Here is a 17,179-nt window from a genome sequence, read left to right on the forward strand (position 1 = left end):
TCAGTGAATCAGCAAATCCTCATTGAAGGTGTAGTCCTGTAGTGGACCCATGATCTGGAAGCAGAGTTTGTGTGAGCTCCTAAAGGAGGATATAGCCAAGAGGCAGAGTATGGAAACCTTTAAAGGTCAAGCAGAGGGCCTCGAACTTTACCTTGTTGATAATGGGAAGCTGTTGAGGTTTTGAGCAAAAGTGGGTGATCTGATTGGAGCTATGGTTAGAAAGATTAATCAAATGGCAGAATGGGTAGAATCTGGAGGTTAAGAAGTTAGGAAGCCATATTAATAACCGAAGAGAACAGCCACAAGTGGGTCCCCCTCAGTTACCCTCCTCCCACACTGAAGCTGCTCTGTTAGGTCCAGACCACAACTTACACGTATGTCTCATTATATGCAAACCCCACCAATGAAAATTAAAATTATAATATACATAATTAAGGATAGGAGAGAGAGTGTTATAATCATGATGAAAGATTACTCTCTTTTAAAAGTACAAAAAGAGTCACTGTTTGGTCTGTTTTTTAGTGAGCTCTCCTAAGAATGTCTAAGATAGGTTCAAGGGTGCTGCATTTCATTTGACATGCAACTCTTTAGGGACATGAGTATCAAGTGAATCAAAGTCCTTTGCAACTTTAGGTGTAGGGACTGATGGCTGTGCCTAGAGGGAGAGGTGTGACTATTTGAAGCAAGGCTCCAGATTGTTCTGTGATGGGGCCAGAGGACAGGAATGTAGCTTGTAAGGCTCAGGACAGGGATGATGGTGTGGGCAGAATATACATTTGGACAAGGGGGACTCAATTGATACTTGCTGCATCCATTACTTTGTGTTGGAAAAGGTAGAAAATGTACTGAATGGACAAGCTTTTTGAAGACAATAAGGAAGGAAGCTGTGTTGCTGGTGTTGGTGATTTATTTAATTCTGCTTGAGAAAGGATATTATGCATGTTGAGTTAATCTTCAAAGTGGACTTGCTAATTAAATCCCAGGAGATTTGAACCAGAGATTTCTCTTGAGCCTTGACACATGCCACTTTAGAGAAGAAGCTAATGGCACAATATCTTAAAAGCAGACATTGCAGATTGCAAATAGAGTACAATAGCGTTCAAATTCCTGAAGGACAGGTTATAAATTAAAGGGCAGAATGTCTGAGGGACATCTCTAACCTGAGGAGGCATATTGCCTTGGAGTAACTGTGGCTGTTTAGAATTCCTGTTAGAAAGCCCAGGTCTGCCCCAGAGGAGATTTGCTGAGGTCATTTGTAATAGTCATTGGATCGAGGGCGACCATGTGTTAGGTACAATGGGAAATAAAATTATGGCCCAGCCCCTACCTTCAGGAGGTTATATTCCAGTTGAAGAGACAAGCTGAACATGAGAAACATTAGTTGATAGGCTGACAAACTGCTGCTGAGTATGTGGCAACCTGTAGGTGCTCAGAGAGCAAATAGGAAGTGGTTGTGGTATGAATGGGGAAGGGACATTTTGTTTGAGAAATGCAAAGAATAAGGTTCCAAGGACAACTGCATGGAACCTCTCTTCAGTAAAACTGAATTCAACTGCCCTCCCTACCACCTTCATCCAGGCTCTAGTTTTGGGAAGAAGAGCAAAGACATGTCCACAGAGCGGGATTTTTTCATGAGGATGAAGTGCACAGTCACCAACAGAGGCCGAACCGTCAACCTCAAATCAGCCACCTGGAAGGTAGGACAGCCTCAGGCCTGTGTTGGAGTCCTGTGTATGGGACAGTGGGCCCCTTAAGCACCACCATCCCCCACCCCCCACACCTTGGCCTATGTCTGACCCTCCATTGCTGGTCTCCAGGTCTTGCATTGCACTGGCCAGATGAAGGTCTACAACAACTGCGCCCCTCACAGTAGTCTCTGTGGCTACAAGGATCCCCTGCTCTCTTGCCTCATCATCATGTGTGAGCCCATCCAGCACCCATCACACATGGATATCCCCCTGGACAGCAAGACCTTCCTGAGCCGCCACAGCATGGACATGAAGTTCACTTACTGTGATGACAGGTGGGGGCCTGGTGTGTTTGTTCAGCAGTGGGGTGGGTCTTACCTGCATGTGAATGGGGATGTGCCTGTGGCAAATGTCTGGGTCTGAGGCATAAATATTCAAGTTCATAAGCCTGTTTCATTGTTCAGTTCCAACAGTGCAGCTAAGAGGTTCCTACTATCAGATTTGGTGGTGTCCCCATTGAAGCAGCATCAGCACCTGTCTGTAGAGCTGTTCTGGTGTATGATGCTCTTGTCGTTGTTGTGGTGTATACATAACCCTCCGCATATGTATCTGGCTACTAAGGGAATTTCCAGAACAGTCTCCTTCCCCAAGGAGATAAGGGTCTAGAGATTTCTGTCGGTACTCTCCATTCAGAGACCGGCTGGGAGCTTTGGGTTGTGGTCTGGAAACTGACCCACAGACAGATGGCTTTCTCTTGTTCTCTTCCATTACTGTGCTTTCCTCTCAGCTTTTACCACCCCTGAATACAGCTCCATCCCAGTCACCTTCTAGCCACATTTTGAAGGTTTTTACATGAGGGGCATTAAGCTAGTTACCATCAAGTTGACTGGACTCATGGTGATCCCAAGTGTTTCAAAGTAGAACTGTTCTCCACAGGGTTTTCAGTAGCTGTGACCTTTGGGAAGCAGACGTCTAGGCCTTTCTTCCAAGTCACCTTTGGGTGGGTTAGAACCACCAGCCTTTCAGTTAGTAGTAGTCAAGCACTTCACCATTTGTGCCAACCATGAACTTCCCGAGCCCCAAAGCCAGGCCCAAGTGGAAATTCCCTTGTGATATAATGTAGTGTTAAGAGCATGGACTCTGGGACTAGATGGCATGGATTCAATTCCAATAAATAATGTTCAATGTCAGCTATTATTTTCACCTACATTGTATCCATATTAAAGTTGTTGAAAGAGCACATAAGGCTACAGATGTAAGCCATGTCACATCAAGCTCTTGGATTAACTTGAGGGTTGAAACAGATGGGCAAATGACTTGGGTTGTAGTGGAATGGAGTGTTAAAGCCCCACTACAGCTCCTAACTCCCCCAATTGCCTGACGTCTGGCTCCAGCATTGGAAATGTGAAGTCCTGATGATCAGGAAGTGGAAGGAGGAAGATAGGACAGAATAGATGTGGTGAGCAATGACCAACACTAAGGCATGCAAGAAAAGCCAGGAGAAGGTGCTGATTCAGGAAGACAGGGCCCAGGTTGGCCTGGCCAAGTAAATGCCACCACTGCTTGAAGGCTAAGCATCCATGGATGTACCTTTCTGGGCAGCAATCCCCCAATGTGACCTCAGCCTTCTGCAGTGTACAGAGTCTCCATTTTTCCCCAGAGTCCTATTTCCTGTGGCAGCTCTTTGCTACTCCAACCATTCTCTCCTCATCTTCTATAGTTTTCCTCAGGAAATCCTAAGGTCTCAGTTTCCTCATCTGTAAAATGAGAGTGATAATACTATCTCAGCCTGTTTCACAGAGTCACTGTCAGATGAGTTATCAGCTATGAAAGCACTTTCATAGATTGCTCAGGGCTATCTGGAGTTTCTTCATGGATGGGGTATTGATTTGTGGCCTCTTCTTAGAATTAACCACCACTCCCACCACAATTAAGTACTTTTGGAAAAGTATCCTTCAGTCATTCCTGTCTCCCAGCTCTGACCATCACAGTACCAGAACTCAAGGCTATTAGAGATGGTGTGTAGGTATACAAGTAGAAAGAAACACTCCAACCTCAAAAGGAGGAAATGGCACATATGAAACCTTTTGAAGAACCTTAATCCAATCAGGCCTTTATTGCAGTTATTATTCTTGTTGTTGTGGTAATGATAATGATTAAAGAGAGAGCTTGCTCTAAAGGCAGGCACCAGAGGAATGCATGTTGTGTGTCAGGTTTGTTGTTGTACCAATATCAGGCTATTTTAACTACTGTGGTTGTATAGTAGGTTTTGAGATCTGAGAGTGTGAGACCTCCTACTTTGTTCTTCTTCAATAGTGGTTTGCTTATCTGAGATCTCTTTCCTTTCCATATAAAATTAGTGATTGGTTTTTCCATATCCTTAAAGAATGTTGATGGGAACTGTATTGGAATTGCGTTGAATACATAGATTGCTTTGAGTAGTATTGACATTTTCACAATGTTCAGTCTTCCATTCATGAGCATGGTATATGCTTCCATTTATGTAGATCTCCTAAAGTTTCTTGAAGTAGTGTTTTGCAGTTTTCTTTGTACAGGTCTTTTGTGTCCCTAGTGAGATGGCATTTGACTGCTAACCAGAAGGCTGGTGGTTCAAACCCACCAGCCACTCCTCAGAAGGAAGACTGGGCAATCTACTTCCATAGAGATACCACCTCGGAAACCCAAGGAGGGGTCTCTGTGAGTAGGATTTGAGTTGATGGCAGTGAGTTTTTTTTTTTTGTTTTTTTTTTAATTGTAAATGGTATTGATCTCCTTATTTCCTTTTCAGCAATCTCTTTGCTGGTGTAGAGGAATCCAACTGATTTTTGTGTGTTGATCTTGAATCCCGCCACTATGCTAAATCTCTCAATTAGTTCCAGTAGGTTTTTTTTGCTGAGTCTCTTGAGTTTTCTATGTATAGGATCATATCATCAGCAAACAGGGATAGTTTTAGTTCTTCCTTACCAATTTGGATGCCTTTGATTTCCCTTTCTTGACTTATCACCTTGCCTAGGACTTCCAATACAATATTGAATGGAAGTGGTGATAGAGGGCATCCTTGTCTGGTTTGCATTAGCAAGGGGAATAATTTCAATCTCTTTCCATTGAGAATAATGATAATGTGTGCATTTATTGCTATAAAATTGGCCTCTGATCACTGCTTTTGCTGTATCCCAAAGATTTTGGTATGTTGTGTTTTCATTCTCATTTGATTCAAGGAATTTTTTAATTTCATTTTTCATTTCTTCTATTACCCAGTCATTTTTAAGGAGGGTGTTATTCAGTTTCCATGTGTTTCCTCTTTTTCCATTGATCTTCCTATTGTTGATTTCTAATTTTATAGCATTATGATCTGAGAAGATGCTTTGCAGTATTTTAGTTTTAAAATTTATTAAGGCTTTCTTCTGGCTTAACATATGGTCTATCCTGGAGAATGTTCCCTGTGCACTGGAAAAGAATGTATAATGTGCTGTTGTTGGGTGAAGTGCTCTGTAGATGTCTATAAGGTCAAGTTGGTGAATTGTATTGTTTAGATCTTCTGCGTCTTTCTTGAGTTTCTTTCCAGTTGTTCTCTCTTTAATTGAAAGTGGTGTATTAAAGTCTCCTACTATGACTGTGGAGTCATCTATTTGTCTTTTCAATTCTGTTAAAAGTCTGATTTATGTATTTTGGGGATCTTTCATTGGGTCCATAGATATTTATTATTGTTATATCCTCTTGTTCAATTGATCCTTTAATCATTATATAATGTTCTTCCTTGTCTCTTATGGTGGTTTTTGTCATAAAGGCAATGGTATCAGAAATTAATATTGCCACTCGTCCTCTTTTATGGTTGCCATTTGCTTGATGTATCTTTTTCCAAACTTTGATTTTTAGTCTATTTTTGTCTTTGTCTCTAAGGTGTGTCTCTTGTAGACAGCATATTGATGGGTTATGTTTTCTTGTCCAGTCTACAACTCTCCATCTCTTGAGTGGTGCAATTAATCCATTGACATTCAGTGTAATTATCGACAAGTATGAATTCATTGCTGTCATTTTGTTATGTGTTTTTTTGTGGTGTTCCTGGTTTCTTTGTTCCATATCATTTTCTGTGCTGAGCTCATTATGTTTATGAATCATGTTATCATTTCCTTTGTTGCTATTGTGTAAATATTTGCTAAATATTTGTGCTTGTTCTCTTTTTTATTTTGATGTGAAAGTTTATCATTTTTGTTTGAGATTGCGCTGTGATTTATAATTTTCTTCCCCAGTTTAGAACAGTCCATTCTATCTTGTAATTGTCTTAACTTCTTCATCATATGGAAGTTGTGTAACTACACAGTTTTTTCCTTCTTTCTGGTTTGTAGTTGTCCTCATTTGCCAATTGATGTCTCTGGTTCCCTGTTTACAATCTTGTAGGCTTATTTCCTTTGGATACTTCCATAACTGGGTTGGTTTCTGGGTTATGTCATCATATATGTTAATGGTTGGTTGTTGTTTGCTATTGTTGGTTCTCTGTGCAAAGGACTCTTTTAGTATCTCTTGTACGGTTGGTGTAGTTTTAGCAAATTCCCTTAATTTCTGCTTATCTGGAAATGTCCTAATTTCACCATCATATTTGAGGGACAGTTTTGCTGAGTATATAATTCTTGTTTGGAAATTTTTTTCTGTCAGGGTTTTATGTATACCATCCCATTGTCATCTTGCCTGCATGGCTTCTGCTGACAAATCAGAGTTTAGTCTTATTGCTTTCCCTTTGTAGGTAATTCTTCGTTTTTCCCGTGCTGCTCTCATGATTCTTTCTTTGTCTTTGCTTTTGAGGAGTTTGATGGTGATATATCTTGGTGATTTGCTTTTGAGGTCTATCCTGTTTGGGGTTCATTGGACTTCTTGAATGGATATATTCTCGTCTTTCATCATATCAGGGAAGTTCTCTTCCAAAAAATCTTCAACACTTGTCTCTGTGGTTTTATTTGTCTCTTTCTGTTCTGGAATTCCAATTACATGTAGGTTTTTCCTTTTGATGGTATCTCACATGAACTGTAGGCTTTCTTCATTTTTTTTTTTTTAATCTTTTTTCTGATTGATCCCTTTCCAAAGAAATATTGAGGTATTTGTCTTCAATCTTACTAATTCTCTCTTCCCTTGATTCAATTCTACTCCTTTACCTGTTCAATGTCTTATCCATTTCTGAAAATTTAGTATTGATCTTCTGGATTTCTATCTGTAGATTTTGTATCATTTCTGACATCTCATTTATTTTGTCATTTTGTTCTTCTGTTGTCTTCCATAATTGTTCTAAGGTTTTCTCTATGCTTTCCTCCATTTTGTTAGTGTTTTCCTTGATCTGTCTCACAATCTGTTGAAGATATCTAAATATAATTCTTTTGAATTCCTTATCAGTGCATTCCAGTGCTGCGTCTTCCTCAGGGATGTGTTTTAGGCCTGTATCCTGGTCCCTTGTTTCTATTGTTTTATCTTGCTTCTTTGTGTGGACTGTGATGCTCTGTTGTCTCTGAGACATTGTGATATTTTTGTGTTTATATTTGGTTGGTGATTGTATGTTGGAGTGATTCACCCAAGATTTATGTTTGCTTTGCTTTGTTTGGATGTTATCTGTAGGGTACTGTGCTCCTCTATTCACTAGTTGGCAGCACTTACGCACTCACTACCTGTCTCCTTTCCAGTCGTCAGCCTCCTGTATATCTTTGCTGCCCTTGGAAAATGGACCCTGTTCTTAGGTCCCTGGAATCTGAACTAGAATGCTGTCACTTTAAATATTCAAAATGGCCACGTTTTGTAAACATTCAAAATGACTGTACCCTCCAAACTGCCAAAAGTCCACAACCCAGTTTGTCTCTTTCTTTGCTGTTTCCCTTTTTAGTCACCAGCCACCAATGCAGTCATCCATACAGCCCTTGGCAAGCAGGGCTGAATTTTTAGGTTAATTCTCAGGTCCTACCACCATTTGGAAATATTCAAGCTGTCTGTGCCCTTGGGATAGCTGACAGTCTGCACTTCCATTTGTCTCCTTATGCACTATTTTCATTCAGGTTGTTCTACTAGTTGGTGATTAATCCACTTCTGTATCCTTCCTTTCAAAGCTAAGGGCTCCAGGATTATCTTATGTATCTATGTCAATTGGTTTCTCTTTTCTTTGTCAAAGAGGGTCTTTGTAGCTTGTTTGCCTATTCCTCCATCTTACCAGAAGTTCTCCAGTCCTTATATTTAAATGAACATTCTGGGCATTCTGAGATAACACAGGAATTCCCCTGAAGTTACCATGGTGGTAATAGGACTGCCACAGGACTTCTCACTGTCTGAATCATAACCCCAGTGCATGGCCAACATGTCTCAGGTTTGAGGGGAGCTGATGTCAAAACCAAAGCCCCATAGCCTCATAAGATCTGCAGTGCTGTGAACCATGACAGCTGGATGTAGCCATGTGGGGAAAGCATATCTGTAATATGACTTCATGAGCATTGGGAAACCCTACTATCCTAGAAAATAACCTGGCATTCCTAGATAATACCTGACAACAGGAATTTTTTTTTTTTTTTAACTTAAGACTTTGGTCTCTGTTAAAGTTGAAAAAACAAATGCTAGGTAAAGAGTTCATCTAAGTTATTCATTCGTTTTCTTTTTAATGACTTTCAGGTCATATCCTAAAAGCAACTAACTTTTAGATTAAAGAGGAGGGGAAAAGGCATGAGGTATTGGGCTCTAGAAAGTTTTTGAAGAGGAAATATACACAGAAATGTTAGAGGCACTGTGCTGCCTTCTTAGTTTGGATCAGGGCTGGTAGGCAGAACAGATACTGGGCTGTGATTTAGGGCTTTGTGACACATAACATAGGGGGTGATTTTGTTTATAACTTCTGCAGGACACATTGCATTTTCAACAAAGTCTTGCCTTTCAGTAAACCTAATTATATGAGCCATACTCTGAATTCAGCAATGCTAGAGAGTTGAATGTAGAGGCATTTAAAGACATCCTATGTTCTGTTACACAGAATTGTGTTTAACCGATTAGCAGATCAATTATTAAGGGCACATACATGGCTTACACAATTTATAGAGGTGACAATTTTAAGCCCTTAAGTATTATTTATAGGTTGCTTTGATGTGAGCTGGGAGTTTTTGTTTTGGTAGCTTGTTTTGTTTTCGCTCTGTGTTGTGATAGGGAACGGCAGGTGCACATGTTCACACACACAAACTTATACTCACATTCATACTCACACACTGACATACTCTTTTCCTTACTACCTGCCTTAGTTGTCTAGTGCTTTATAACAGAAATACTGCAAGTAGATTGCTTTAACAAACAGAAATTTATTTTCTCACAGCTGAGGAGGGTAAAAGTCTGAATTCTGGGTGCCAGCTCTAGGGGAAGGCTTCCTCTTCTGTTGGCTCTAGGGGATGGTCCTTGTCTCTTCAGCTTCTTTCCTGGTTCATTGGGGATCTCCAGGTAGCTGGATATCAATCTTCCCAATCTCTGCTTACTTGCTTGTCCTAATCTGCTCTTTTTATATCTTGTAAGACATTGACTCAAGACACACCCTACACTAACCCTGTGTCATTGACATAACAAAGACCACCCATTCCAAAATGAAATTATAACCACAGGCATAGTGATTAGGATTTACAACATGTATTTTTTGGGGACACAGTTCAATTGATAACAGTACCCTTCTGTAATAAATGCTTCAAAAACCAATATCTACATAAGATAGCTAATGGTGGTGGGGGGGGGGATTCCTCCATTTTAATCAAGAAATACACCAAGTATAATAATATCTGACACACTTGAGAGCCTGTGATTTCACACAAAGGGGATTGTTTTCCCATAAAAAAAATTAGAAAGAATGTGAAGAAAATGCAGTGCAATTAGAATCCACAAAACCACCTTTGAAGTAGTTTGGTACTTTTTGTTAGATATGTTGGAACCATAGGCACAATCAAACAAAAAGAAAAGGGCCATGGAGAAAAAGAGAAGAGAGGAAAAGGGGGAGAAAAATAAAATATTAAAAAAAGCCTCTGATCTTGTGTTTTAACTCTGAGGTTGTGCCCAAAACAACCTGCTCTGAAACATTCTGAGACTGAGCTAAAGGAATTTAGATGGCTCAAAGTGCATTGTCCTGTCCATCTTAGTAAAGGATCAGAGGATGAATAGTAATTATTTGAAACAGGAAACATTTTGAAAAATGAATTTTATAATAATTTACTTATCGATTACAGTAATGTGTATGACAGTCAGTTGCTCTAGATAATGGGAATAAAGGAGAGTAGAAAGATTAAAGTATTCCTAGTTATTAGTGTAACTGATTATCTCATCTCCATTTATGTTGATACATAGACCTTATACTCTGTTTCCTAAAATACAGAGCAGCAGGTTTCAGTGGAACTTCCAGACTAAGACAGACTAGGAAGAAGGACCACTTCTCAAAAACTTGGTCACTGAAAGCAGTGAAACATTGTCTGATATAGTGCCAGAAGATGAGACCCTCAGGTTGGAAGGTACTCTACATATGACTGCGGAAGAGCTGCCTCCTTGAAGTAGAGTTGACATCAATGATGTGCAGGGAATAAAGCTTTGGGGACTTCTATCTGCTGCCTCAAAATGAGAAAGAAACAGCTGCAAACATTCATTAAGAATGGGAAGGTGGAATGTACGAAGTATAAAACTAGGAAAATTGGAAATTGACAAAAATGAAATAGAATGCATAAACATTGATATCCTAGGCATTAGTGAGTTGGAATTGACTGGTATTAGCCATTTTGAATGAGACAGTCATATGGTCTATGCTGCGAATAAGGATTTGAAGAGGAATGGTGTCACATTCATCATCAGAAAGAACATTTCAAGATCTATCCTGAGCTACCACAATGTCAGTGATAGTATAATATCCATGTACCAATAATGCTATTATTATTCAAATTTAAGCACCAACCACTAAAGCCAAAGATGAAAAAATTGAAGATTTGATTTTTTTTAAAACAACTTCTGTAGTCTGAAATTGACCAAACAGGCAATCAAGATTTATTGATAATCATTGGTCATTGGAATGTGAAATTTGGTAACAAGAAGCGTTAGTAGTTGGAAAATCTAGCTTTGGTGAAAGAAATGACACTATAGTTTGCATGATAGAATTTTTCAAGACTAACAATTTATTCATTGCAAATACCTTTTTTCAACAATATAAATGGTGAATATACACATGGATCTCATGAGATGGAATATATGGGAATCATATCCATTTCATCTGAGATGATGGAAAAGCTCAATCAGCATCAGTCAGAACAAGGCCAGGAGCTAACTGTGGAACAGACCATCAGTTGCTCATATGTAAGTTCAAGTTGAAGCCAAAGAAAAATTAAAACAAGTTCCATGAGAGCCAAAATATGATCTTGATTATAGATCCTGAATTTAGAGACGATCTGATTTGATACATTGAACACCAATGACTGAAGCCCAGATGAGTCATGGGATGACATCAAGAGCATCATGCAAGAAGAAAGCAAAAGGTCATTAAAGAGACATGAAAGTAATATATATATATATATATATATATATATATATACACACACATATATACCAAAAAGGACATCAAAAGAAATTCTGAAACTTGCTCTTGCACAGAGAGTAGCTGAAGAAAATGGAAGAAATAAATAAAAGAGCTGAACAGAAGATTTTAAAGGGTACCTCAAGAAGACAAAGTAAGGTATTATAATGAAATGTGCAAAGACCTGGAGTTAGAAAACAAAAAGGGAAGAACATGCTTGGCATTTCTCAAACTAGAAGGACTGAAGAAAAAATCTAGGCCTTGAGTTGCAATATTGAAGGATTCTGTGGGAAAAGGTTGAGCACTGCAGGAAGCATCAAAAGAAGATGAAAGGAATATTCAGAGTCACTGTACCAAAAAGAATTTGTCAACATTCAATCATTTCAGGAGGTAGCATACGATCAAGAGCCGATGGTATCAAAGGAAGAAGTCCAAGTTTCATTGAAGGAATTGGTGAAAAACAAACCTTCAGGAATTGATAGAATACACATTGATATGTTTCAGCAAATGGATGCAATGCTGGAGGCACTCACTCATTTATGCCAAGAAATTTGGAAAACAGCTACCTGGCCAATCAACTAGAAGACATCCATGTTTGTGCCCATTCCAAAGAAAGGTGATCCAACAGAATGCAGAAATTGTCAAACAATATCATTAATAACACATGCAAGTAAAATTTTGCTGAAGATAACTTAAAAAAATGATTGCAGCAGTATATTGACAGGGAACTGCCAGAAGTTCAAACCTGATTCAGATTAGGGCATGGAATGAGGGATATGATTGCTGATGTCAGATGGATCTTAGCTAAAAGCAAAGAATACCAGAGAGATGTTTACTTGTGTTTTATTGACTATGTGGAGGCATTCCACTATTCGGATCAAAACAAATTATGGATAACATTGTGAAGAATGGGAATTCTAGAACACTTAATTGTGCTCATGAGGAATGTGTACATAGACTAAGCGACAGTTGTTTGAACAGAACAAGGAAATACTGAGTGGTTTAAAATCAGGAAAAGTGTGTGTCAGGATTGTATGCTTTCACCATACTTATTCAATCTGTATGCTGAGCAAATAATCCAAGAAAATGGACTCTCTGAAGAAGAATGTAGCATCAAGATTGAAGAAAGACTCATTAACAACCTGCAATATGCAGGTGACACAGCCTTGCTTGCTGAAAGTGAAGGTGATTCGAAGCACTTACTACAGCCTTCAGTTTGGATTACACCTCAACAAAGAGAAAACAAAAATCCTCACTACTGGACCAATAAGCAACATCACAATAAATGGAGAAAAGATTGAAGTTGTCAGGGATTTCATTTTACTTGGATCTACAATTAACACTCATGGAAGCAGCAGTCAAGAAATCAGATGCTGTATTGCACTGGGCAAATCTGCTGCCAAAAGACCTGTTTAAAGCATCAAAGAATGAAGATGTCATGTTGAAGACAAAGGTGTACCTGACTCAAGCAACTGTATTTTCAATAGCCTCATATGTATGGGAATGCTGGACAATGGGTGAGGAAGACTAAAGAAGAGCTGATGCATTAGAATTGTGGTTTTGCTGAAGAATATTGAAAATACTTTGGACTGCCAGAAGAATGAATAAATCTGTATTGGAAGGAATACAGGCAGAATGCTCCCTAGAAGGGAGAATGGTCATACTTCATCTCACAGACTTTGGTAATGCTATCAGAAGGGATCAATCCCAGGAGAAGGATTTCATGATTGGTAAAATAGAGGGTCAGCAAAAAACGGGAAGACCTTCAATGAGATGAATGGACACAGTGGATGCAATGATAGGCTCAAGCACAGGAGAGATCTGAGCAATGTTTCATTCTGTTGTACACAGGGTCACTGTGAACTGGAGCAGACTCAACGGCACCTAGCAACAAAAATTCATGAACTGTTATTTACTGAAGGGCCTCTGGTAGCACAGTGCCTAAAGTATCTGACTGCTAACCAGAAGGTTGGTAGTTCAAACCCACTAGCCATTCCATGGAAGCAAGACTGGGCAATCTACTTTTGTAAAGATTTACTGCCTCAAAAACCCAGTGGGGGTTGCTAGTAGTTGGAATTGACTCAACAGCAGTGGGTTTTTGGTTATTTACTGAGCATTTTCTATCCATTTTCTGGAGACTATTAGATAAAGGTAGGAGCTCTGGTAGAATAGTGCCTAAGGCACTTGACTGCTAACCAGAAGGCTGATAGTTCAAACCCACCAGCCACTCCTCAGAAGGAGGGTTGGGCAATCTACTTCTGTAGTGATACTCGGCAACCCAAGGAGGGGTTGCTATGAGTCAGGTCTGACTCAACGGCACATAACAACAACAACAACATTAGATATATATAAAAGATGATTGCTGCTCTCTAAGAGTTTATAGTTTGAGACATGGACAACTTACACCACAGTGAATAGTACAAAATAGAACATTCCATTCACCCAAAAGGAAGACAATACTTATTCCCAAGTAGTTTAACTTTAAAATGGGTATTTCTTAAATTCACAAGGAAGTGCCATCTAGTGGCAAAAGATAATAACTCTGAAAGAAACCCAGTCATCGATAAAGGTGAGGCCAAGTCCTTCTAGGGAGCTTGGTGGTGTAGTGCCTAAGGCATTTGACTGCTAACCAGAAGGCTGGCAGTTCAAACCCACCAGCCACTCCTTGGAAGGAAGGTTGGAAGATCTACTTCCATAGTGATCCCACCTCAGAAACCCAAGGAAAGGTCACTATGAGTCAAATGGTTTTTTTGGTAAGTCTTTCTACTTCACATAATCCCACTGATTGTGTCAGTTTTATGAGTCTTCTTGTATCTTATAAATAAATTGCAAAAGCAAATTATGTAGAGAGGAGCAATAAAACTGGGAAAAAATATATCGAAAAATTCAAATGAACAAAGGTCATGGAATCTTTACAGAAAAAGTAAAGAATTTGAAGGCAACTCTTGTTTTGCGATTGGATTGAAGAACAATAATAGCAGCAGGACACAGGGAAGAGGTATCTATGGGGAGGAAGTGGTAGGAGAGATGCTACATTATGGAGAATTGCAGGCAATGTCGTGAAACAAAATGTATATGAACGGCTGTATGGAAATGAATTTGCTCTGTAAACTTTCATCCAAATCACAATAAAAAATGAAAAGAACAAAATAATAATACCAGCAGTTACAGCTAAGTAAATAAGATGTTTGCATTTCAAATTCTGTGGATTAAATTGATGATGAATTCTTTATGTTCAAAGAAGTCAGGAATAGTAGAGATAAGAAATGTGAGGGGAGAGTTGGTCATACAAGAATGTCAGTACAGAAAATCATAGAGGACTATGAGTTGTAAAATACACACACACAGCCTAGTCCACCTGGAAGGCAATGGTATTGAAGTTTGAGAAGAAAATAGGCTGGCTTCAGGAAAATTAATAACAAAATTTTTTATACTTTCTTTGCATATTAAGAAATATTTGATATAATTATTTTGTTCTACTTTTCATAGAGAATAGGTATCATTTTAAATTCAAGGTAACCTTTCAGATTAATATATTCCACGCAGTAGTTTAATTTCATACGTAATGTATTCTAAATAGTTTTACAGGCACACACCTTTCTCTGCATTTCTTAGATAACAGAATGTAGTGTGTCTCTTTAAGAATCTTTGAGTTAGAAGAAAGGTTAAATGCTCTCCTTATGCATCTGTGTCTCTGCTAGGTGACTGTTTAAATCAGTCTAACAGAGTTTGAGGACTTACGAAATGTTTATATTTTATCCTGTATGCCCAAAATACCCCCACAAGAGGTAGCTCTATGAATTCTTTTTGGAATTTATTTCAAAGTTCAATGTTGTTGTTGTATGCCGTGGAGTAAATTCCAACTCATAGCGACCCCGTAGACAAAGTAAAACTGCCCTGTGGTATTCCCTAGGCTGTTATCTTTCCATAAGCAGATCTCCAGGTCTTTCTCCTACAGAGCCACTGGTGGGTTTGAACTGCCAGCCTTTCAGATAGCAGCCGAGCACTTTAGCATTGCGCCACCAGGGCTTCTTCAAAGTTCAATATTCAAAAATTATTCCCTCTACGTAATCTGCTTATCTCTTGCTGTAATTTAAGGCTGAATTCCTCCGACTGCTTGTGGATTTCAGGGGAATGAAAAGCCGTTGTGGTAACTGCTGGCAAACCTAGGATAGTCATGCCAGGATTGGGCCTGGGCTGACTTCCTATGTGTAAACATAGGCAGCCCTGCAACCCACCACACTGCCAGGATGGCAATTAACTTTGCATTAACTACAGAGCCAATCATATAGATTTTATATAACCACGTAGTATTTAAAGAAAAGGCTTAAGTACTGTTGTTTAAAGCTAACAAAATCTGAATTAAAAGTAACAAGGAGGCATTGGAATCTCAGTGAGTAAGTAGTCTGAGTATTAAGGAAACTCAGTTGCAGTGCTTATAAGCACATAAAAAAAAAAAAAAAAAAAAAAAACACTGCCATTGAGTTGGACCTGACTCATAGCAACCGTTCCTTGGGTTTCGAAGGCGGTATCACTAAGGAAGTAGATTGCCTTCCGAGGAGTGGCTGGTGGGTTTGAACTGCCAGCCTTCTAGTTAGCACTCAAATGCCTTAGGCACTATGCCACCAGAGCTCCCTACAGAAACCAAAATGAGGTGAATCACATGTTGCCTAGGAGAGGCCATTGCCAAAAGGGTAGAAGGAAAGAGAGCAGACTTTAATATAAATCTAGTTTATTAACAAATACATTCTTTGAAAAACAAATAGGTGGTTACAAAGAACTTAAAACTTTTATCCTCTTAAAGTAGTTTTAAGAAAGTATTTACTTTCTCACCATCTTGTTTACATGATTAATTTACTTAGCAAATCCTTTGCTCACATAGTTGACTATGGCCAGACCTCATTTGACTCCAGGTAGTGGCTTCTGAAGTCACGGGTTTGATAGCTGTGGTCCATGTGGATTTCGTGGGTACACACTGAGAACAGGAGTAGGCCATCTTAGGCCTGAGGCAGGCTTTCATCTGCTTCTTGAGGTGATGGCCATAACACCGTAGCCAAGAGAATCATTTTCTTTCTATCACTCTGCCAGAGGGACTCCATTTGAACAAAGCCTCTGAACATTTTAATGGACAAAGAGCAATTGATTGAAGAGCAAAAACTCACTGTCATTTTACATTTTTAAGGCATATTTGAAGTTCAAACCCCAACAGCCTGACACACAAATTTACCTGGGCTAACACTAATTTCAGAATTTAACAACCCTTTCTCTTTCTTTTTTCCTTCCTTTTTCTTCTGCCTTCTTGTGGCTGTCTCTGTCTACACCTCTCTCCCAACTTCATCCTTGGTCTGCTTTTTTCACTTCATTATTAAAGAGTAACTTTTCTTCTCATTTTTGAAATCTGGTGAATTAAATTTCACTCTTTTCTAAAAACAGAACAGCCTTACAGATTGATTTTTAGATTTATGGGTTACCCCAAACTGATTTTTTCTCCCAGTGAGTCAGTGGCCCTTAATAAGAAAGAGAGAAAGAAAGAGAAAGAAAGAAGGAAAGAAAGAAAGAAAGAAAGAAAAAGAAGTTCCCCTGCCCCTAATGGAGAGAGCAGATGAAGTTGTGTTATCATAGCCCAGCTCTGAAGGCTTCTCTGGAACCAAAGGAAGTCAGTGGGAAGGCCCTTCTGCACTGTGGTACCGACCCTATAAACAAGCTTGGTTCATTAACCTCTCCACTGGCGTCTGTGTGCCTGCAGATAGAGGCAAATGACCATTAGCTTTAAGTTGGGGTTTCCTGGCTTTGTGAAGTTTGACAACTCAAATGTTCTTCAATTGTGTTTGGGGTATGTGTGTTCTCAGTTTTTATAGTAGTCAGTTTAAAGGAATGAAGAGAGAGACATCAAATATTTATTTTAGTTGACAAGATAAATGTAAGCTGCCACTAGGAAGATATCTGGCAA

General features: G+C 39.2%; 1 protein-coding gene across 1 annotated transcript in view; it reads left to right on the forward strand.

Moving 5' to 3' along the window:
* EPAS1 (endothelial PAS domain protein 1) overlaps positions 1 to 17,179 on the forward strand; it is a 126,740-nt gene that overhangs the window by 89,881 nt on the left and 19,680 nt on the right. The window contains exons 6-7 of the mRNA XM_007944420.1: positions 1,579 to 1,697; positions 1,818 to 2,023. Of these exons, the coding sequence (XP_007942611.1) occupies positions 1,579 to 1,697; positions 1,818 to 2,023 (325 nt within the window). The remainder of the gene's footprint in view (positions 1 to 1,578; positions 1,698 to 1,817; positions 2,024 to 17,179) is intronic.

The sequence above is a fragment of the Orycteropus afer genome, unplaced genomic scaffold (assembly GCF_000298275.1).
Source record: "Orycteropus afer afer isolate SDZICR_OR568_19922 unplaced genomic scaffold, OryAfe1.0 scaffold00124, whole genome shotgun sequence".
Taxonomy (NCBI): Eukaryota; Metazoa; Chordata; class Mammalia; order Tubulidentata; family Orycteropodidae; genus Orycteropus; species Orycteropus afer.